Source organism: Schistocerca cancellata, chromosome 2 (assembly GCF_023864275.1).
Source record: "Schistocerca cancellata isolate TAMUIC-IGC-003103 chromosome 2, iqSchCanc2.1, whole genome shotgun sequence".
NCBI lineage: Eukaryota > Metazoa > Arthropoda > Insecta > Orthoptera > Acrididae > Schistocerca > Schistocerca cancellata.
Window position 1 is genome coordinate 495,962,803 of NC_064627.1, and position 24,886 is coordinate 495,987,688.

The following is a 24,886-nucleotide window of genomic DNA, read 5'->3' on the forward strand; positions in this document are numbered from 1 at the left end:
AGGAGAGGTGCTACAGGAGATGTCATGCTGTTACTCGCGTCGGTTGTCTGCTGCCATAGCCCATTAACGCAAAATTCCTGCACTGCCCTAATGTTTACATTTGTTGTACGTACCACACTGATTTCTGCGGTTATTCCACACAATTTTACTTGTTTGTTCACACTGACAACGCTGTGCAAATGCAGCTGCTCTCAGTCGTTAAGTGAAGGTCGTCTGCTACTATATTGTCCCTGTCGAGAGGCAATGCGTGAAGTTTGGTATTCTCCGTACACTCTTGACATTGTGTATCTCGAAATATTGAATTCTCTAACGATTTCCAAAATGAAATGTTCCATGCATGCTGCTCCAACTACCAATCTACTTACAGACTCTGTCAGTTCTCGTCGTGCTACCATGATGACATCGGATACCTATTCACAAGAGTCACCTAGGTAGTACACATAACAGCTCCGTTAATGCACTACAACCATTTTATACCTTGTGTACGCGGTGCTACCGCCATCTGTATATTTGGATATCGCAATCCCATGGCGTACCTTAGTATATTCTACTACACAATAACGAAAAAGGGACTATTGTTTAAAAAACTGCAAATAAGGAGAATCAGGGACGCTCATTATTGCGTTGGTACTATATGAATTGAAAATAAAAGGAACCAACTTGTGCCTTACATATATTTCGTGTAATTTTATGTTGGCAGTAGAGGACAGGAACGCATTTGGTGCTATAAATCTCAGAAACTCTGCTTGTTATAGTTGCCTGCAGAAAATGAAAAACAGTTATCAAGTAGGCTGTTTGTCAGTTGTGATATTACGCCTTATATTTCTATTTGGATGTGGGTATTCGTTCGAACGCAGGGGCCAGCGATCAAACTGAGTCCATTTCAGCTAAGAAACTATGAGATTGTTATTATCACAGATTCATGAGTACTGCTACTTTCGAACTGCTAGAATTATTACTGAACTCCACTGTCGGAATAATACAACTACGCTGATACAACTGTAATATTCGTGACGTTTCATTCGTTGAGAATACTAATATCTTAGAATCGATGATGCAGCTGGGTTGCTATTAGTTATCTGTACCTGTTTCACAGAGTGTGTGTTTATACGGGCAATGACCAAAAGTCACCTGAATGATAAGGTTTGTGATTGCTAAATTAAAGGCGAATATCAAGATAGTTATTTGTGACAGTAATTTCGGGCCAGAAAATGGGAATATTTTCTACGTCATCACCGTTTGATGCTGATGTTGGTAAGGTTTCTTCCACTCGTCATAACATTTGTCAGGTTTCACTTGACGTGTGGTATTGTGTGTCATTTAATTTGTGTGTGTGTGTGTATGTGTGTGTGTGTGTTGAGAAAATTGCGAGCACTGTTATTTGCATGCTTTATGTGCATCATCCCTTCATGTCAGATTGGTTAATTTCCTGGAGACCAAATCTGTTTTGTCAGGGAACCTTTGTTTTAAATGGTTGTAAATGTCGTCATATTAGAACAGCTCTCGCAAAATACTGTAGAACGTTGCCGGATTTCTGCGTAGTCAGTGACTGCATGGAGGACTTTACATTAATAAAAGCTAATTTCTTTAAATCAGTAGTCACCAGCGTTTTTTAAAAGTATTCAAGTACTTCATGCAGTGTGTCACTATTTAGAGAAAGCCACTGACGAGAAGAATACTTCGGAAGAATGGGGGCTGATCATGGACATATGTGACAAAGTGGGGACTTCACCTACACATGCTAAGGACTGTTTGCGGTCTATTGTGAGACGGCTTAATCACCAGGATCCCCACATTGTTATGCAAGCCTTAACGGTAAGATCTGCATCAGATCATACTAATTATGGAGAGTCAGTTTTGTATTTTTTGCAGATTAACTAATTAAGCTTTTCCTGACCGTAACAGAAATCTCCCATTAACAAATCCAAATTGTTATGTTACATACCATCTCCAGACGAAAACATAAATATGTATACAATTAGATTTCTTTTTTATTTCAGTTACTGGATGCCTGTGTGAGCAATTGTGGAAAACCCTTCCATCTGGAAGTTGCATCAAGAGATTTTGAAACAGAATTTCGAAAACTGCTAGCCCGAAGTCAGCCACGAATTGCTGATAAATTGAAACAGTTGTTGAAAAAGTGGGCTGAAGGTGATTTCAAAACAGACCCTCAACTGAATCTCATACCATCTTTGTATACCAGGCTTAAACAAGACGGTGTAGACTTCACACAGCATTCAGACATGGTGAGTGTCAGTTAGGTTTTAGTAAACAATTTAGAGGTGAAAACATTATGTTCTGTAACATCTTTGGAGTTATTTGGCCTCATAGTCATGATATCAACAAAAGTTGGACAAGGGTTAATTGAAAAACATTAGAACAATGAATCGTTTTAATGGCACACATGATTGGTGCATATTATTGCCAGTATACTTGTGTTGTTTGTTCACTAGCATGGAAACCATCTAGAAGAATGGTCAGTATAAGCTAGACATGAGACAATGAAAGAACGGGAATAAGTGATAGAGAGATTGCAGAAGTTAACGAAATCGCTAAACACTTATGACACCCTTCATACAAAATTACATGAAAAGAACCTTTTGATTTGCCATTAATAGTGGGTGTAGTATTCTGTGAAAGTGCTGCTTTTGTTTCCCTTTTCTACTAACTTGGATGCTCTTTGTGGGAATACACTCTTTTTTACTTGCTGTCACAATGTTTACGCACAGTGGGTTATTTTATCTTCAGTATCTCATTTTTAGGAATGTACAGATCTTCAAACATGCTGGTACATAATTCTGCCACTGTCACAAAGCTAGCAATGCTCAAGGTTTGGTAGAGTCAGCCCACATCAAATCAACAGAAGGTCCAGACCTTACTGTTAGATTTTAGTTTATTGTTTATTGAACATAGCTGTAGAGTAAACAAAAAGTAAAATGTTTCACACTGTTTTTATGGCTAGATTAAAAAAAATTAGTGGTGTGCAGGAATATATTTAAAATTTAAACTCCCTTTCAACTCATCCTTTTCTATTTTTAATTTTTATCAAAGGTGTTCAGAAATATGTAAGAGACGTACACTTTTCAAAGAAAAATTTGGGCTGCTTTTGAGATTTTTAAAAAATAAGTTTTATATTTTTGGAATATTAATTTAACTTCACAGTACTTGTATTTCATATGAAATGGAAGCGCAGTTAAATAACTATGAAATGAGAAGTCAACTCTATAGCTTCAATAGTTTTGTACATAAAAATTGACTCCCCAAAATTTGTCGAAAGTCAGTTTCCCTTCCATTTTGAAACCTGAAAACATTGACTAGCATTGCTAGAAGGTATTAGCATTTTCGCTATTTGTAAACGGCATGGTTGGTGGCAAATTTTTTAAAGTAATTGGAGAGACCAAGACATCAAAGTTCAAGAATTAACAAAAGTTAGTTGTTTTGATCTGGACTGACTTATTCCTTTTTCAACAGTAGTGATGTGGAACAGGCAAATGCCCAATGGACAGAACGTTTATAAATGAACATTTGCCCAAAGCAGTTTTAAATGCCCAAAATCTGGGCATTTATATAAATAAAGAACTTTTAAAGTTTTTACTGCTAAAATGTATATTTTACCATTTAAAATAAGGGATGAGATGATACTCTTGATATTAGTATGTGGCACTTGTAAAAAAATTTTAAACTGATGTTTTGTATTGGAAATTGTTTTTTGCAACACTGCTTCTGTAATGATTGAGTAACTAAGTTACCAAGAAGGAAAGGAATTTATTTATTTTTTTAACAGTCATTTCAAAAAAATACTCACTCACTCTGTCTTGAACAGCTGTGTAGTGATAAGCAGGTGTGTGTGTGTGTGTGTGTGTGTGTGTGTGTGTGTGTGTGTGATATATATATATATATATATAAAAAAAAATTGTCCTTAGATAATGTAACACACTTTATAATCTGTGTCAAATCTCTCAGTATTACTGAAGAAAGATTATTGATAACAAAATGTACTGAACGTATTAAACGGCTGGCATGCGCTTCTTAATAATGAATGTATTCTTAAATGTTAAACTGTTTTCAGTGGGGGGGGGGGGGGGGGGGGGGGAATGCTTTGTCAGATGTAGTGACTTGAGACAGACTATAGTTTCTATTCTGCTCCTTTGTTTAACAACTTTCATATGACTACACTACTTTGAAGACGAAATTAGAACAACATAATAAAGATTTATTAACAAAGAATCTATGATGAAGATGCTGGAATCATTAGATTATGGTACTGTTAGGTTCCTAGAGAATCGGTGATTCTTTGACTCATGGAATGAGACTCGGCAATATATTTTTTACTACCCCAAGAATTGATGTCCAATTTATTTCCTTGAATAACTCTTCTCTAACTCTCAAGTAGCTTTTTCAACTTAGTTACTCAATCATTACAGAAGCAGTGTTGCAAAAAACAATTTCCAATACAAAACATCAGTTTAAAATTTTTTTACAAGTGCCACTTATCAGTTAATCTTTAAAATTTGTAAATGCTCAAACATTTATGAGTTTTGGGCATTTGCCCTGTTAATTTACCCCAACTAACAAATGTTCAAGTATTTTACATCGCTATACAAGGGGCTTTAAAAAGTAAGTCTCAACATTATTATGGCTGTCAAGTAACTTTCATTAAATGCTGCACTATATTTCAAAGTGGTACATATACAGGACACTGATTCTCCCCTCCCCCCCAAAGCATAGTCATAAAGTCTCTTTAAAACATGGTTGGAACGTTCTATCAATATGTGCAGTTCCTTGACAACAAAAATCCGCTCCTTGGTCTCGAGGACATTTGAGAACGGCTATGTGACAATCCTAATCAGAAAATCAATAGTCGCTGTCATTCAGTTTCTAGATTGCCTGTACTTTGTCATGTGATCAATGCCGAGGGTCTTCTTTCCTAATTAGTGTCACCCATGTCTGTGTGGCCTTGGTCAAATTGTTGGCAACTTTCTCTACTGCTGGACGTAACATTTCATTTGGTCGATATACTACTGGAAACTGATGATGAATCTGTTTGCTGTTAATACATTTTTCCCACAAAAATCATTGGCTACTGTCGCACATGCTTCAACTTTCAGTACATTTCCAGTTGCTACGCCATTTCGCTCTTCCAGTTGCTACGCCATTTTGCTCTCACACTGTGATGCAACTATTATCTCTCTGTGTCGTACTTTCTGAAGTCCGGTCATAATTTATTATGCAGGTTAAACAGCTTTAATATTTCTATCAACAAATGTGAGGTGCAAATTGTGAAATCAGTTGTACCACACTGAAGATTTTTTGTGGTTGGGTATAGTATGCTGAAGCAAGTTACAGAATTATACTAAGTTTATTGTAGTATTGGGCATTAATGCCACCAATTTAAAATGAGAGAGACATTGGGGGAGGGGGGGGGGGTGTTATTCCGTGTAATTAGACGGCAAGTTATTTTCGAATGCATTAGTTTGACGCTCTGAAATATGCAAGTTTACATGAATGCAGAAAATTTGGGGAACTGATACTGCACAAGAATTCAAATAAAGAAATCAGTCATTGATAATATGAAATGAGCTATGCTTCATCAGTGGCACACAAAAAAATTAAAGTATTTACAGTCAGTGATTTAAATACAGGTAATTATTAATACATAAGAAGAATAATTAAGGCAGTGAGTATAGTGACCCGACTAGCTAATAACCATTACAAATAGGAAGAATGTGCAAGATAATGACAACCATTATTTTCATAGAAACAAATAAGTGTTGTTCAGTGTGTAGAATTCTTTTATACCAAAAAACGGGTTTACTTCAATGGATTTCACATTCTTCTGTAGAGATCCTTAATGACATGAATTGTGCGGGTTGTGGCAGTTTGTTGTAAATTTTGAATGTGTTCAATTTGTTTTAGATCAGTTTTTTTGAGCCTGTGCCATAGAATATTGTAATCTGCCTTTATTCTGTTGTTGTATGTGTTAATTTCTTTTCTGGCAACAAACCTCATGCTAATGTGTCTGGCAAAGGGCACTTAAATGTAAAAATACAAATTTACAAGTTGATAGCCCAGGCCTAGTAAAGAGATTGACTGTATTGCCCTGAGACTCTTTTTAGATTTTATTTATAAATTTCTTTAATTTATATACCTAAAAACAAAGATGATGTGACTTACCAAATGAAAGTGCTGGCAGGTCGACAGACACACATACGAACACAAACATACACACAAAATTCAAGCTTTCGCAACAAACTGTTGCCTCATCAGGAAAGAGGGAAGGAGAGGGAAAGACGAAAGGATCTGGGTTTTAAGGGAGAGGGTAAGGAGTCATTCCAGTCCCGGGAGCGGAAAGACTTACCTTAGGGGGAAAAAAGGACGGGTATACACTCGCGCACGCACACACATATCCATCCACACATATACAGACACAAGCAGACATATTGTGTATACCCGTCCTTTTTTCCCCCTAAGGTAAGTCTTTCCGCTCCCGGGACTGGAATGACTCCTTACCCTCTCCCTTAAAACCCACATCCTTTCGTCTTTCCCTCTCCTTCCCTCTTTCCTGATGAGGCAACAGTTTGTTGCGAAAGCTTGAATTTTGTGTGTATGTTTGTGTTCGTATGTGTGTCTGTCGACCTGCCAGCACTTTCATTTGGTAAGTCACATCATCTTTGTTTTTAGGTATATTTTTCCCTCGTGGAATGTTTCCTTCTATTATAACTGTTTCTTTAATTTATTTTTGATATGTTTATAATTGGAGAAGAGAATGAAAATGAGTTGACCATATGAAAATTCTGACTGGAAAAATCCAAAATATATTGCTCTTAATGTAGTTACTACTAACCATGTTCCGTACAGGATTTATGGAATCTCTTTGCTGGTACGTTGTGCTCAATTTTGGGGTCAGAATGTTACCAGCTGTTTAACAAATGTGTTTTGTTTGCCCTTGGGTCCCTCCAAAAGGAACTGTTGTTTCCCATGGCTTACAAAGTTGTTTGATGAGAACCATTGGAGTACAGGTCAAGTAGTTTTCATATGTAATGTTATCCAGAGATCAGGTGTTCTGATGTGGGCATCAGCATTGTGAAGGGAAGACTGATCTAGGTAATGAGGCCGGCCATTATAGTGATGATAAATAGGATCTGTAAACAGAGTACTGTGGAACAACAGTACTGCTTTTATTGTAAGGAAGCATTTATTTTGAAATCAGAGAACCTCCTTAGTTTTTAAGATAGGAAATAATTATTACTAATGCCAGATTACACAGTTCATAAAATTCAAGATTTGCTGTTACTGCCAAAGGGAATGGTGTCAGCCTTTGCATTGTTAGCATAATAAATGTTAAACCGTATTTTTGTTTTCAAAGGCTGTCAGCGTTAGATCATTAATTTCTAAAATGACAGTAGTCATGTTTCTGCTATGCCATAATCCAAACTGACATTTACACAGAACATTATGCATATCGGTGTAATTTCAGGTTTACACAAGTGACACAAATATCTTGGAAAAAGTTGACACCATTGAGATTGTGTGATAAATTTATGGTAGAGTTTTGTCATCCTTTATATATTGGAACAACTTTCAAATTATACAGGAAACAAAGCAAAGTGTGTTGTGTGTTTAATGACATGATTAGAGAGCTAGTAGTAATTCATGTTATCTTAATTTCAGGTTGTTCTTTTAATTTCAGTGAGTCTGACTGTGCACTAATTAGTGATGTATCATTTGGGCATTAAGGAAATTCCTTACAGATATGCCTACTGCTTCTGTCAGGCTTCCAGGTTCTTTATCTGAACTAACGAAGTAATTGTTCACCACCCTTAGACCGAGTGATCTCCCGAGTGTGGTTTGAGGGATTCTGGGTGCATCTTTTATGTGTATTTTGTAGGTATGTTTTGTCTAATCTGGGTTAGATCCTCTGTGTACCAACCTTCAGCTGTATGTATTAATGCTATTGTCTGAATGAGCTGTTGAAGCCAAATCACCGTTCCTCAACACTGATTTCTCCCTTTCCACCTCCTGCTGAAAGGAAATTTTTTTCTTTGGAACTGTTGTGCAGGGTCACTTCTAATAAGTGTACTGAATAAAATATTTGAGTTGACAGCAGTTGTGTATTGCTCTAATTGTCTTTAATTGGTGTCGCAGCATCTGTAATATATGTTAAAGCATTTAAACTGCTTGGCAGTTAAAATTTATTTGATGAATCAGCTGTAATTTTATTTTACGCTCCTTATTGAGAAAGATCCTCATATTCAGTTAGCAGAAAACTTCCAATAAAAAAATAAATAATTAAATAAATAAAGTTGTGATATGCTTATCTCTCAAAGATTAGTTGGTGGAATTTGCTTATATTTCTGTTGAAGTTTTGTTAATGCATGTAATATAACCTGTTTGTTGTAACAAATTACTCCTGGGAATTATAGCTAAATCTGATCAAATTTTTAGACCCTTTCCATTTGCCTTTATTAAACATGATGATTATACCGACATTTTTGAGTGGAATGTTTCCTTTGTCTTTATTTCCCTAATGGGGTTATTAGGCTTTGAAACAGTGCAGTAGTTGATCATAACTTCCATATCTTGCTAGGTTTCATGCTGATCTTAATTTCTCTCATAGTTCCTGTGTGATACCAATGCTGCAAGGTTCTCGCTATTCAGTGTCCATGAACTGTGACACAGTTTCTCCTCTGTGGACTTTGATCTGTTGCATCGAAGGTACTGAAAGAATTTTTTGTTCCAGTGGAGTAACACACTCGGAGAAGTTGAACTCAGTTTGATTCCTATAATGCACAAATCCTACTTCTCTTCATGAATTTACTACAGATACATTACATTACAGTTAGATATAGTCATGCATCCATCTCTCATGAGACTCTGAATGGTAGTACAATAAAATCTGAACATTAATGCCATGGTGATTTATTTGGTGTCATGGAGGTCACGTGCACTCCATGTCTTTCTGCTCGCGGCTCCGAAGAGCAAAGGACTCCACCCAGCAGGTGGAAGTGCCAGCCTGCAGTCCGCATCGCGATAACGCAGGATCGGTACAGTTTTGATCTGCACAAACTATCAAAGCATCTCCTGAAAGTGGGGTGCTTCCTGCTTATTAACTGTCTTAACCCACAAACATCTTTCGTTGGCAAGTGGATATCAAAGATATGGAACATTTCATTCTATGAATGATGTATTACACCTCGGGATGTTTTCTTCAAAACTGCTTTGATGCTAGGTTGTTACTTCTAATAAGGGGACCATACAGACTGGTCCTCTTTGATTTTCTCTGTACTTAAGATTTGAAGGTCATTGCCAGCAGCTGTGAGAGGCATAGTAGAGTGTATTAGCATAGTGATTGTAAAAGCATGGGTTGGATTCTCAGTAGTTGCATTTTTTACTCTTATTTAAATTCCGTATTTATTATTAAATGTAAATACTAATGAGTACTGAATCCAGATTGTGATAAAATATCTTTATTTTAGATAATGATGGCGTGAAAATGGAAGTATTCACAGTAAATTAAAATGTGGACTCGCCTGTATCAAAACTTATGTTTGTAATGTAATCTTCTAGTTTTAAAATTTGGTAATGTCCAGGCACTGGCCTTCAAATCATGTAAGTACAAGGAAAATCAAAGAGGGCAGAGAAGTTCCTAAGGTCCCCTTGTATGACAATTTCTTTTTTACCCTGGTAGATATGTAGAGAGTTGTGCATACTAAAAGGTGTCTACCACGGAGTGCTTTATTGTGTCATAATGTCTACCATGTTTACTTTGAAAATACATTATTTCAGTCTTTCATATTTTATATTCTGAAAAATTTTCGCATTGCATTGTTTAGTATTGTCCACGAGTTCCAGAAAAGATCTATGATGTTATTATTAGATACAGTTCTCTGCTCAGAATATGTGTTAGTAATTCTATTTCACCCTCATTCAGCTGAACTGCCAAATAAGACTTTCCTGAACTGCAAATTGTTTTGTTCTGGTTAACAGAATCAGACTCTTTGTCTTAAAATGACAAACCTATTACTCAGAACTTGGCCACGCTTCAGAGTGTCCCTCTCCTGGAGTTCTAATTGTCCTTAGAGTTTCATCTGTAAGGATACTGATAACTGTGCCACCTGTCATCCCCAGTGTTCAGGTAGCATGCATTTTAGACATATTTAGTGCCATCTGAGTGATGGCTGTATATGCTATTTTAATTGCATTCAAGGAACTAATTTATACTTGTGTGACTCCATGAGCTGTTAATATGGCAGTATGTATTTTGTTTGCTGCTTTTTCTGTTTTGTATATACCTAAGGGAGGAAGTTTGCAATGGTATGAGTGTACATAAAATGAGTCTTCAAGTAACAGTGAATCTTGGGTAGCTGCTGTTGACAGTGATCATATAAGTAAAATACTTTTCTGCAGTGATAATCTTAAAATGAATGAGTAAGGTTTGTATAAATTCAGTGTGTGTGCTTTTCAGGTTTCAGATGACAGTAATAATCCTAAACCATGTGGTCTGTTTAATTTTTTTTCCTTTTATTGTAAAAGGGATATTTGTATGTACTGATTACTGTGACTATATTTTTATACCGTTACGAGCTATAGATTTTTGTCAGTTTATTTTTTACTTTTTTCCTCCCCTAGCCGAGGCAACCTGCACCAGTCAGCAGAGACCCAAATGTAGTGTCTAGTCAACAAGAGGAAGATGACATTGCAAAAGGCAAGTGGTATATGTTTTTAATGTAGCTGTTTCAAGTGTGTGTGTGTGTGTGTGTGTGTGTGTGTGTGTGTGTGTGTGTGTGTGTGTGTGTGTTGTTTTAGTTTTTATTGTGATTCATATGTTAATGAAGATTACATTTTAAATGAACATCTCTTGTTATGGTTTTGCAAATCATTGTGGTGCTGGGCTTGGTATTGAGGAAAAATGATGAATTTGATTCAACATAATGAACTAATATTTCCAACTTTTGGTAAACCCCTCCCTCATACTTACCCATTGTCAAACTGAGCTGAGTAGTACTCTTTCAACTTTAGATAAGTACAATCTTTCCTGATGAGAGAACTTTTCTTACATTTTGTTTTTACTCCTGTTGTGTAACTTCCTATGCTTTCCTAATGTAAGTTTTTCAGTGTCAAGATGTGCAGTATAAAAATACCAGTACTCTCAATTGAAAATTGTTTTTAAATCAGCTTGTTCAACGAGCACCTTAAAATATTTGGAGAAATGACAAAATATTTTTATTGCTGTGTGATTAAATTTGTTATGAAGAGTCAACCTTTATATTCTTAGTGTTAAAATACTAATAGCATTTTTGCGTTATGGTTACATCAGCATGCTGCAGTTTCTTTGGGTGAGAGAGATTGCATTGTATCACATAGATGTAAACTATTTTATACATATTCACGATTCAATGACTATACATATTGTCAATCTACTAGAAAACTGGTAGACCTTGTAATAAAGAGGATACTAAAATATGTACAGAATATCCACATACATCAACTAGAAGGGGGTAATGTATTGAGTCTCATGTGCATGGCGTGTAAGCAGAAAGTTCGTCTTGTGTATTCTAAGACTGCACAGAGAACCACTTGCAGAACTGGTCCTACATAAAACAGCAGATCCTCCTAATGTGAAAGAGCAGAACCACTCCAAATGAAATGAGAACATAGACTAACGATGACTGAACAATCCATAAAACAATACAAACTTCAAAAGGTCCAGACGTAACCATGTCGCTAACATTCCCCTACATAATGTGAAGTAACGAAACTTTCACACATAGATACCAGAAGAAAAAAAAAAGAGAGATACAAAGCCTCGACACCTAATGGTGTCAGTGTAAGCATGGTATTGGGTGTCCAGCGAAGGAGCCCCCGATTTCAAAATTAAATACCTCAAAAACTAAGATTGACAGATGAGTGCAGCAAAAGGTAGGTTTGGTGTGGAAGCTGTAATAATTATTGCAGAAGTTGTGAAATAGTTAAAAACTACTAACATATGGCACTGTGTTTTTGCAGCTCATACAATATTCATTTGTGTAATTGTTCAGACATGCTGCTAACGAATGACGACATTTGCCATCACATTCTGTAGTGTCTTAATGGAAACACTCGGATGCCACACTGAATGTCGATTCAAGCCTTTAAGCATGGTGTGGTGGCTCTCCAATCAATCCCCTGCACCAGTAAATTTGCAAAATCCAATGAAATGACTATTCCCCAAGTAATCATCAAAAAAAGCAAAATACCTGTTCGATACAATGTAGTCTGGGCTCCAACATTAGTTGTGGGGTGTCAAAGTGTACCAAAATTGCAGTGTAAGAGTCACTAGTGGTCATTTTCCTCACTAAAAAAGAGCCAGTAGTATGCTTGTTGCATATTGCAACCCAAACGGTAACTCTGGGAGGCTGCAGTTATTTAGCTTCACAAAAATGGGCATTTCCAGAACACCAGAATCACCGGTTTTGTTTATTCAAGATACCATTGAGATGGGAGTGTGTTTCATCTGTAAACCAGGTGCTACCAATGTTAAATTTTTTATCATCACTTGTTACGCAAATCTGGTTTAAGTAAACCCTTTGTCACCCAGCTTGCACAGGCATAGCCTGGTGGCTTTAGGTCTGTGTCAGTATTTTCTGCATGCTGGAACACTTAAAACCAGTCTCCACTGAAATTTGTCTGACTCATTTTCTTGGATTTTGGGAAAATTCCAGAAATTGTGGTGACATCTTGAAGAAACTACAGTTTGCCTGTGACCAACATTCCTCTCTAGATAATCAGCCATGCTGCCTGTCTCTTGGAATTTGGTGAAGAGCTTGCGAATGGTTTTTATAGGGTCCCTTCGGAACATTAAATCATTTTTGAAAACTATGCTTTGTTGCCGTAGGACTGTTTTCTGACGGTGTGGTATTACAGTTCTAGAAAAACATGCCGTTCAATGAAATACACGATTTCAACCCCATCCTTTGGTAAACTAACCTCCTTTCACTTTTCAACAGTGGAACTGTTGCCCTGAGATGCGAGACACTAATTATAGGCACTGCATATTGCAATTACAGAGCCATCTGTTAGCAACTTTTTGAACTTTTTGAAAATTCTGTATAAAATTTTTAATGCTTACACACTAAACATACAGTGTGTTGCACTCATCTAGCAATCTTAGTTTTGGAGATATTTATTTTGAAATCAGGGACTGCTTTGCTGGACTCCCTGTATGTCTCATTTATGTACAGTTTCTAGCTTACCAATATTGTATACTAGACACTAATATTAAAATGCCAGGTGAAGGGGCGTGATGCCATCACATAAGTAAATACACTGCAGGCACCAACCCACAGCTAGAGCTCTAACCTACCGTATTTACTCAAATCTAAGCCGCACTTTTTTCGGGTTTTTGTAATAAAAACAACCGCTTGCAGCTTAGAATCGAGTGCAGAGTAAGTGGAAGTTCTGAAAAATGTTGGTAGGTGCCGCCACAACTAGCTTCTGGAGTCTAATATATGTATCACTACACAGGCATGCTTTGCAGGCACAAAGATAAATACTGGCACCAAAACCTATGTGTCAGTAAATAAATTAAAAGAAAAGGTAGAAAAATGTAAACATTATGCCATGTATTCTTTCGTGTTTGCTGCTATCTTATTTAAATCCTGTCTGCCTAATAAACTACGAAACTAGAGTGAGACAACAGCAAACGCGGAAGAATATACATATAATGTCATGTTTATATTCATATTATTCTTGTGCTGAGTAGTGATACAGTCAGAAATGAAGTATGAATCTAAGAGGACTCTAATTTCTGTGCAGAATGTAATGTAATAAAGAGGCGTCTGCAAAGATTTTCAAACGGAGAAAAATATTCGCTAAATTCTCGTTCGGAATAAATTCTATCATACGCAGTCTATTTTTTGGTTCTTGTTGATCATTATCAAAGCAGTGTAAGTAACAACAAATAGCAGCCTCTTGCCATTGTTTCGGTTATGAGACAATTCCTCTCTCTCTCTCTCTCTCTCTCTCTCTCTCTCTCTCTCTCTCTCTCTCTCTCTCTCTCTCTCTCTCTCTCTCTCTTCCCCCACCCCCACCCCCACCCCGGCAGCGTGCACAAAAGCAAGCCATGCCATATGAGCGGTGACAGGTCGTAAACACTCATTATCAGAATGCGACAAACAATGCATGACACAGTACAATAATGTGTTTTCTGCTTAGTGACGTAAACACCTATAACAAAGACAACAGCACTTATCAAATCAAAGCAAAATAAGCAATTGATTCAAACCAGACGAAGCACTTGAAAAGGGAAGGGTATCCATATAAATACAGACGGAGCGTCTGACACATAGCAATGGCTACATGGTAAAGCTTAACTGTTAAGCTTAAGACTCGAACCAAACTACTGTAGCTGTATCTTCATCCATTCGACCTCAATTGTGTCTCTTGTTACAATGGACCAACTTTGTTTCTATTTGGAGGAGCGGTCTAAAACTTTTCTCTCCCCTTGAATTTAGAGTCTCAAATTTCAGGTGCGGCTTAGATTCGGGAAAAATTTTTTTCCTTGGTTTCGAGTCTCATTTTTCAGGTGCGGCTTAGATTCGAGTAAATACAGTATTATTTCTGCTATTGACAGTGTGGGTGAGAAGAATCCCAGGATGGCTGTGGATTACATTTTCTAATATACATTTTGTTGCGTGCTTCTGAAAGCTCATAACCGCACTTATATACTGTTAGTTGGGCATGGGTGCATTTGCAAATATTGTCACTTTGTTTTACCAGTCTGAGCATTTGGTGGGCTAATAACTTTTGGACCCAAACCTTAAAAGAAAATCTTAAAACCACCATCCTCTATCGATCACTGATGCAAGAGCAGTAGCAACAAAAATACAAGAACACATATTAGGAATCAGTATACAAGTAAAAGCATTTTAATCGAAGGTTAACCTTAAACAGGAATGCCAGTAGCCAACATACACACAATGGGTGCATGATGTAAGAAAAAGTCAACTGTGCTGAGGTCCACAGGGCCATGACCCCCGTGTAATCTAAGAGGGTCACTCCACTCCAAAAAAATGCATACGGTTGGTGTTTTTTTTAATCTATCTTTTATTCTACATGTTTGAAAGTTTTACAGTGTGTAGATACATCCTTCAGGAACAATATTTTCATTTCTCCACTTAATTTCCATCCCTCTCAACTGCCTTATGCCATCTTGGAACCAGCGCCTGTATACCCACACGGTAAAATTCTGGACCAACCTGTTGGAGCCACTGTTTGGCAGCGAACACAAGGGAGTCATCATCTTCAAACCTTGTTCCACGAAGAGTCTTTCAGTTACCCAAAGAAGGTTCGCAGGAGAGCTTCTGTAAAGTTTGGAAGGTAGGAGACGAGATACTGGCAGAAGTAAAGCTGTGAGACCGGGCGTGAGTCGTGCTTCGGTAGCTCAGTTGGTAGAGCACTTGCCCGCGAAAGGCAAAGGTCCCGAGTTCGAGTCTTGGTCGGGCACACAGTTTTAATCTGCCAGGAAGTTTCGTTACCCAAAGAGATGATAGTCACATGGAGTCAGGTCAGGACTGTAAGGCGGGTGTTTCAGTGTTGTCCATCCGAGTTTTGTGATCGCTTCCATGGTTTTTTGACTGACATGTGGCCGTGCATTGTCGTGAAACAGCAAAACATCCTGCTTTTGCTAATGTGGTTGAACACGACTCAGTCGAGCTTGAAGTTTCTTCAGTGTCGTCACATATACATCAGAATTTATGGTGGTTCCACTTGGCATGATGTCCACAAGCAAGAGTCCTTCATAATCGAAAAACACTGTAGCCGCAACTTTTCCAGCAGAAGGTGTGGTTTTGAATTTTTTTTTCTTGGGTGAATTTGCATGATGCCACTCCATTGATTGCCTCTTTGTCTCTAGTGAAAAATGATGGAGCCATGTTTCATCACCTGTCACAATTCTTCCAAGAAATTCATCTCCACCATTCTCATACTGTTCCAAAAATTTGCTGCATACCATTTTTCTTGTTTCTTTGTGAGCCACTGTCAACATCCTGGGAACCCACCTGGCACAAACCTTTTTTAACACCAACTCTTTCTGTATTCTGCAAACACTTCCTTCCCCCATCCTAACATGCATGACAATTCGTTCACTGTGATGCATCTGTCAGCAGTCACAAATTCGTTAACTCTCTGCACATTGTCTGGAGTGTGTGCAGTACGAGGCCTGCCACTGCGAGGACTATGCTCAATATTGCCATGCCCGCTTTCATCACATAACCTGCTTGCCCCCTGACTAACTGTACTGTGATCGACAGCAGCATCTCCATACACCTTTTTCAACCTCTTGTGGATGTTTCCCACTGTCTCGTTTTCACAGCACAGGAATTCTATGACAGCACGTTGTATCTGATGAACGTCAAGTGTAGCAGCCATCTTGAAGACATGCTGTGCCGGCGCCACTCATGGGAACAGGTTGAACTAAGTTTTAAAACAAGCAGGAAGGATGTATCTACACACTGTAAAACTTTCACACACGCAGATTGAAAACTGTATTTTTACAAAAATAGTGTGCATTTCTTTTGGAGTGACCCTTATACTATAATTACTTTATTCTGTCTAGGGAATGCTCTTTAACCATACAACATATACATAGTACAAAAAGGCAGTGGCTTCCCCTTGTCCAAATAAACACACACCAACATAGTCGACCAATGGGGCACAAACAACAGGAAGAAGAGACTAGGCAGAAGAAAGTGGAAATAAAATACCACATTATAAATCTGAATGCATTTATAGAAAAGTTAATTTATCCACAGAGAAGCAATACCCTGAATACATTGTAAATAATTACTGAGCATGACCATAAATTTTAATTCAGTTTGTTCATTAAAGATGCTATTTGGCTGGTTAATTTCACATTTTGTGATTTGAGTTTTTTTTCTGAGATGTTAAGTGTCAGATCTTTAGGTTGTAAATGCAAGATATTTAAATTGTCCCTAATTTCTGTAAGCTGTAGTTATTGAGCTCTGGGTGCAGGGATAGGGCTGACATAAGATTATTCACTGTACCATGTTATTTATACTTGATATGGAAGCTTCTGCCCATTTGGCCCACACATGCAGTCATACTGTAGGTACTTTAATCTCACAAACACCTGTGTCACTATAGGGTTTAAGCTGTCATTCTTAATGGGGTGTAAACAATTGTCCATTGTTTTTTTGGGATGATATGAGGAGTAATGACATTTAAGGCTTTCACCATTTACCCGCCGTGTCAGGGATTGCCCCCACAGTAATGTATTCTACAATATCTTTTCTTTTAATCATCCATATCCTGCCCAAAGGGGATGCTATTCTTTAATCTCATCTTACTACTAGCCTGTGTTAGTCTTATGTTAAATCATTAACTAATCACCTGGGTGAAGTATCTGATGTTGTGAAGTTCTCTCTTAGCCGCTCTAATGAATTTCTTGCACTCTATGAAGCATTGCTCTGAAGGCTGCATGTTTGAGAGTTGGGGTGATGAAAAAATTTGTTATTAAGCACTTTATGTTATATAACTAGTCCTTATTGCCCAAAAGTCACAACCACATCGTGAAGATACCACATATAGACTATTCTCATCCTTAAATTATGACTGTGCATTAAAGAATCTTAGTTCAAAAAGCACCATGTAAATGTTGGCTAAGGTGTTTGCTATGGGGACTCAATGGCTAACCCCACATTTTATTTGTAAAAATGTTCGCCAAATTTGAAATAATTAAACTTCAAGACATCTGATAATAGTTTCATAAGCTCAGTAGTGTAGTTATACTTGAGAGTATTATGACAATATTGTGAAAAGGATAGAGTGCTACTCACCGTATAGCAGAGGTGTTGTCACAGACAGGCATAACAAAAGACTGCTAAGCAAATAAGCTTGTGGCCAGAAGGCCTTCATCTGAATTAGAGCACCCCCCCCCCCCCCCACATACACACACGGTGAGTGGGTGGGTGGGGGCAGCAGTGTGGAAAAGGAGAGAAGTAAAAAGACCATGGGTACATTGGTGAAATAAAGGGCTGTGTAGTGCTGGAATGGGAACTGGGAAGGGGCTGATCAGTAAGGACAATGACTAACGAAGGTTGAGGACGAGAGGGTTAAGGGAGTTCAGCTTCGATTGCAGTGAGTGTCTCCACCTGTGCAGCTTAGAAAAGCTGGTAGCTGGTGTTGGTAGAAAAGATCCTGATGGCAGAGGCTCTGAAGCAGTCATTAAAATGAACAACATTGTATTGGGCAGCATGCTCAGCAACTGTTTCCTTGCCACACTTTGTTGGTGGCCATTCATTCAGACAGACAGCTTGTCGGTTGTTATGCCCATGTAGAATGCCAGTGCCATGCCCAGTGGTTGCAGCTTAGCTTCTAGATCACCTGACTGGTTTCGCAGGTAGCCTTTGATAGGATAGGTGACCAGACGGAGGAGGTGGTGGTGGGAGGACGTATGGGACAGGTCGTATATCTAGGTCTATTGCAAGGGTATGAGTGATGAAGCAAGGGGTTGGGACCAGTAGTTGTATAGGGATGAACAAGGGGTTGGAACCAGTAGTTGTATAGGGATGAACAAGGATATTATACAGGGTGTTACAAAAAGGTATGGCCAAACTTTCAGGAAACATTCCTCACACACAAATAAAGAAAAGATGTTATGTGGACATGCGTCCGGAAATGCTTAATTTCCATGTTAGAGCTCATTTTAGTTTCGTCAGTATGTACTGTACTTCCTAGATTCACCGCCATGATTTCATACGGGATACTCTACCTGTGCTGCTAGAACATGTGCCTTTACAAGGACGACACAACATGTGGTTCATGCACGATGGAGCTCCTGCACATTTCAGTCGAAGTGTTCGTACGCTTCTCAACAACAGATTCGGTGACCGATGGATTGGTAGAGGCGGACCAATTCCATGGCCTCCACGCTCTCCTGTCCTCAACCCTCTTGACTTTCATTTATGAGGGCATTTGAAAGCTCTTGTCTACGCAACCCCGGTACCAAATGTAGATACTCTTTGTGCTCGTATAGTGGACGGCTGTGATACAGTACGCCATTCTCCAGGGCTGCATCAGCGCATCAGGGATTCCATGCGACAGAGGGTGGATGCATGTATCCTCGCTAACGGAGGACATTTTGAACGTTTCCTGTAACAAAGTGCTTGAAGTCACGCTGGTATGTTCTGTTGCTGTGTGTTTCCATTCCATGATTAATGTGATTTGAAGAGAAGTAATAAAATGAGCTCTAACATGGAAAGTAAGCATTTCCGGATACATGTCCACATAACATCTTTTCCTTATTTGTGTGTGTGGAATGTTTCCTGAAAGTTTGGCCGTACCTTTCTGTAACACCCTGTATAGGTTCAGTGGCTGGCAGAATGCCACTGTGGAAACAGTGGGAAGGAGGGGGGGGGGGGTGTCAGGGATTGGTCCTGGGATGGGTCTAAGGATTTGAGGAGAAACTGGAAATCCAGCTGGATTTCTGTAATCGGGTCACTGTGGCAGGTTTTGTAAGTGGACAAATCTGGTAGCTGGTGGAGTCCTTCTGCCAGGTATCCTTGTGGTTCAAAACAGTAGTGATGGAGCATTTGTCAATGGGCAGGATTATAATGTGGGAATTGGATTTTAGGTGGTGGATTCCGGTTCTTTCTGTGGATTTAAGTTTAGCTTGCTTGTTTTGAGGTATTTTGGGAATGACAGTGGGGAAAGGTTCAAGGTTAAGAAATTGGGAATGGATCAGGGTTGGATGGAGAAGTGAACTGAGTCAGGCAGGGTTCAGAACCCAGTCCTACATTCTTACCCTGCATTGATGCTTGGCTCATGCAATCCCCCTAAATTGTCTTACCTTCAAATTACCCATCTCCACCTGCAATCCCTCCTTCTGTACTGACCTCCATATGTTCAGGTTTCACCAGTCCTTAACTCTCACAAACATAGTCCTGTAAAACTGTCAGTCAGGCCCATATCTCCTTGCAGTACCTCCTTCCCAGCCATAAAATTCTCGTGCTGTGCAATCCCAAATTCTTAGATCCCATCTCACACATGAAACTCTTGACCTCCAGGAACTAAAGCAGCATGCACATAGCCACCTCAAAAAACACACCAGCTTGTTCATTTCCTACTCCCATTTAGGACTACCAGTATCCACCACCTCTTCAACAGCCTCCAAACCTCCTCCACACCCCCTCAAAGCTAATAAACTCTGCCTTGCAGACCTACTACATTTACCCCAGCTCAAAAACACCACTCCACCTCCCTAGAATGTCATGAAGCTTTCCTTCAAAAGCTTTAGCCCCACAGAAGTATCAGTCCTTTCCAAAGGCTTTACCTTTTGCCCCACTCCCAAATTCAATAATGCTGGACTTGTTAAGACCTTCTCTCCTTCTCCCAGTACAGTGAAAACACTTTTTTGCCACCATCCCTAGCAGTCAGACTGAACCAGAGACCAATGTTGAATCCTGCCTGACTTAGTTCACTTCTCCATCCAAGTGTGATCCACCCGCGGTGTCCCCCAAATTGCCCCGTTAACTTTCCAGAATATATTAACCACAAACCTTGCCATCCATGATTCCCCAAAATCCCTCAAAATGCAGGCTAACCTCACATCCACAGAAAGAACTGCAGCCCACCACATAAAATCTGATCCTGACATTGTAACCCTACCTGCTGACAAAGGCTCCACCACTGTTTTAAACAGCGAGAGTTTCTGTGCAGTAGGACTCTGTGAGCTGTCTGATTTGTTAGCCAACAAACTCTGCCATAGTGATCCCATCCCAGAAATCCAGCAGTATCTCAAGTCTCTCCTCAAATCCTTAGGCCCATCTGAGAATCTCACTCCAAAATTTCTCTCTCCTCCCCTATCACTCTCCTCACTGCTGCGTTCTACATGCTTCCTAAAGTTCGTATACCCTGCCAACCAGAATACCCCATTGTGGCAGTTACTGTGTGCCCCCCACTGAGAGAATCTCTGCTCTCATAGACCAACACCTTCAACTTATTATCCACAATCTACCCTCCTATATAAAAGACTCCAGCCATTTCCTCCACTTACTCCCCACGGTTCCTACCCCAGGGGCTAAGCATTTGGTTGCTGGGTGTGGACTTCATGACCCAGCTTCCTCAGCTGTAGACTGCCAAGCGCCATCATTAGTTTACCGTTAGCTCTGGGCATTCTTCAGTGAACATCTTGTGGCGCAGCATTGAAATGTTACGTGTTTTGGATAATGTGAGCCATTGCTTCACTGCCTGGACTATGAGGAAAGTATGCACCTCTGTAAAATAAAAAAAAACCTCAACCTCAAGGTGTGCTACGTGCTGATGAGGTGAACGTCTTTTGAGGTAAAACAGTCTGTAGCATGCAACCTCTGGGGCATCTGCTGCTCTTCAGTTGTATAAGCTTTGCTCAAGCATACAGTCCTCTGCCTGGGTTGACAGTTGTTTCCCTAGCATTTCATGAGAACCTTATGGAACAGTCTCATCAAACTACCCACCTGATGGGATATAAATGTACCATGAGGTACACCCACTCATCAAAGAGAGCTCGGTTCGTTAGTTTTCCTGAAAAGAAGTATTAGAATCATAGTATTAGGACATTAGGGTGCCATAGCACTTCCATTGTAGTCAAGAGAACAGGAGCAAACTTTGAGAAGGTCTCGCCTTTCTGTATTTACAGGGCATTCGAAAATATTGCTGGGTCCCTAAAAAGTGTCAAACAACATCGTAATGGAACACTTCTAGTTGAAATTGCTAATTCAAACCAAGTACCTAAGCTTCTGGGATGTAAGCCCTTAGATGACTACCCATTTGAGGCCGAGTTGCATAACACCCTCAACTTTAGTGAGAGCATGGCTACCTGCTCCGATTGATGGAGGTGGACTCCGTGGAGTTATGTGAAGAATGGAGAAATATGGGCGTCACAGAAGTGCAGAACTGTATAAGGAGAGTCACTGGCAAATTGGAAAAATCTGTAACATTTATTCTAACATTTAGTGCTCCAGAATTATCTGAACATATCCTTACAGGCTGTATCCGTCTTAAGATTTGCCCGTGTGTTCCTAACCCAGTGCAATGCTTCAAATGTCAAAGATTTTACCATACCAGTTTGGGATGTCATGGGAGGGTTACATGAGGAAACTGTGGAGGCTCAGCTCATGAATCAGGCAATTCTTGTGCACTTCCTCCGAAATGTGTAAACTGCTCTGGGGATCACCCAGTGTAGAGGGGGCCTTCGCGGTCGCCTCCCTCTTTTTATTCGTTCCTTTTTAATGGATCGACAGTTCAGGGTACGTGTGGGTTCTGTCCTGTCAGACACCTTTCGCTAGGAGAATGGGGTGCCACAGGGCTCAGTTTTGAGCATCGCTCTCTTCGCCATCGCGATCAATCCAATAATGGATTGCCTCCCAGCTGATGTATCAGGCTCCCTTTTCGTGGACGATTTTACCATCTATTGCAGCGCGCAGTGTACACGTGTCCTGGAGCGCTGTCTTCAGCGTTCTCTTGACCGTCTTTACTCCTGGAGTGTCGATAATGGCTTCCGTTTTTCTGCCGAGAAGACGGTCTGTATTAACTTCTGGCGCTACAAAGAGTTTCTCCCACCGTCCTTACGACTCGGTCCCGTTGCTCTCCCAATCGTGGAGACAACCAAATTTTTAGGCCTTACATTTGACAGGAAACTTAGCTGGTCTCCACATGTGTCATATTTGGCCGCCCGTTGTACCCGTTCTTTAAATGTCCTCCGTGTTCTCAGTGGTATGTCGTGGGGAGCGGATCGAACCGTCCTACTTCGTCTATATCGGTCGATCGTCCGTTCCAAGCTGGATTATGGGAGCTTCGTATACTCCTCTGCACGGCCATCCATCTTACGCCGCCTCAACTCCATACAACATCGGGGTTTACGACTTGCGATCGGAGCATTTTATACTAGTCCCGTAGAGAGTCTTCATGCTGACGCTGGCAAATTGCCACTCACCTACCGGCGCGATATACTGCTTTGTCGGTATGCCTGTCGGCTACTGTCAATGCCCGACCATCCGTCTTATCGTTCCTTTTTTGACGACTCTCTCGACCGTCAATACGGGTTGTATGTATCTGCCCTGCTACCCCCTGGAGTTCGCTTTCGTCGCCTCCTTCAACACCTTAATTTTTCACTCCCTGCAACCTTTCGAGTGGGCGAGAGCCACGCGCCACCTTGGCTCCAGGCTCAGGTCCGCGTTCACCTTGACCTCAGCTCGCTCCCAAAAGAGGTTACCCCCGGTTCGGTCTACCACTCCCGTTTTTTGGAACTTCGTTCGAAGTTCATCAACATGACTTTCATTTATACAGATGGGTCTAAGACCAATGACGGGGTCGGGTGTTCCTTTATTGTCGGGGCACAATGTTTCAAATACCGGCTCCATGGCCATTGTTCGGTCTTCACAGCTGAGCTCTTTGCCCTCTACCAGGCTGTTCTTTACATCTGCCGCCACCGACATTCTGCTTATGTCATCTGCTCCGACTCCCTGAGTGCCATCCAGAGCCTCAGTGATCCGTACCCGGTTCACCCTTTCGTACACCGGATCCAACGCTCTCTTCAGCAGCTGGTGGACGTCGGTTCTCCGGTTAGCTTTATGTGGGTTCCTGGCCATGTCGGTATCCCTGGGAACGAAGCTGCAGATGCCGCGGCCAAGGCTGCGGTCCTCCAGCCTCGGACAGCTTCTTGTTGTGTCCCTTCGTCCGATTTTAGCAGGGTCATTTGTCGGCACATTTTATCGCTGTGGCATGCCGATTGGACTGCACTTACAGACAACAAGCTTCGGGCCTTGAAACCTCTTCCCGTGGCTTGGACGTCCTCCTCACGCCCTTCTCGGCGGGAGGAGGTAGTTTTGGCCCGGTTAAGAATTGGGCACTGCCGGTTCAGCCATCGCCATCTGCTGACGGCTGCGCCGGCGCCGTTCTGCCCATGTGGGCACTTGCTGACAGTTCGACACATTTTAATATCCTGTCCAGATTTTAACACACTGCGTCTAGATGTTAACCTGCCAAGTACTTTCGATGCCATTTTAGCGGATGACCCACGAGCAGCTGCTCGTGTTCTTCGTTTTATCAATTTGACAAACCTCTCTAAGGACATTTGATGATGCTGTTTTTTAATCCTATGCCTGTCCGTCTGTCTTTTATCGTGTTTTCCCTTTTAGTTGTTGTTGTCAACTTGTGCCTTGTGGTGCATTCTTAGAGTAGTCTGGGCGCTAATGACCATTGAAGTTGTGCGCCCTAAAACCACAAAAGAAAAAAAAGAAAAAAAAAAAAAAAAACCAATGTAGAGCAGAAAGTGTGAGGTTTACAATGAGGAAAGGAAAATTCAGGAGTTGAAAGGCAAGAGACGCATACTCTATGGTGAAGATAAAAAAAGCCTTCAGAGATTTGTATCTCCAGTTTTTGCTACTTCTTTTGCATCAGCCCTTACGATGCCAATCGCCACACGTGGAAGAATTACATCTCCTGGTCCAGGAGAAACTGTTCTGCATCTCCTTACATGAAACTCCTCTTAAAGTCAGTGACACACCTCCAGTACAGGGTTACTGAAGGATGCCACTCCTTTTCTGTCCCTCTTCCTTAACCATGTAATCAATTGCTATAAAAGTTCTAGCACACTTTAACATCACAGTATGTTCATTGTGTCTTCCATCTAATGATGCTTTGGATGCAGATGCACTGACATAACTCTTCCGGGCACTCCTATGCCCATTCCTCCTTGTGGGGGGGGGTCTTCAATGCACATGATGTGCTGTGGGGCTCAGCTGCCACTTGCTCCAGGAGTCGGATGATAGAGCAACTTGTCCATTCTGAGAATATCTACCTTCAGAACACAGGTAAGGTGATACACTTTTCCATAGCTACAGGCTCTTTT

The 24,886-nt window shown here is 40.2% G+C and overlaps 1 protein-coding gene across 3 annotated transcripts in view; it reads left to right on the forward strand.

Annotated features, from left to right (window-relative positions):
- Positions 1–890: 890 nt before the first annotated feature.
- The window catches only part of LOC126162032 (signal transducing adapter molecule 1), a 67,661-nt gene continuing 43,665 nt past the window's right edge, over positions 891–24,886 (forward strand). The window contains exons 1-4 of one of the 3 annotated variants that reach the window (XM_049918255.1): positions 894–1,254; positions 1,655–1,815; positions 2,001–2,246; positions 10,630–10,705. In XM_049918255.1, coding sequence (XP_049774212.1) covers positions 1,212–1,254; positions 1,655–1,815; positions 2,001–2,246; positions 10,630–10,705 — 526 coding nt within the window. In that variant the 5' untranslated portion in view covers positions 894–1,211. Of the gene's footprint in view, positions 1,255–1,654; positions 1,816–2,000; positions 2,247–10,629; positions 10,706–24,886 lie in introns of all 3 variants that reach the window. The other 2 variants (XM_049918256.1, XM_049918258.1) reach the window with 2 other exon arrangements.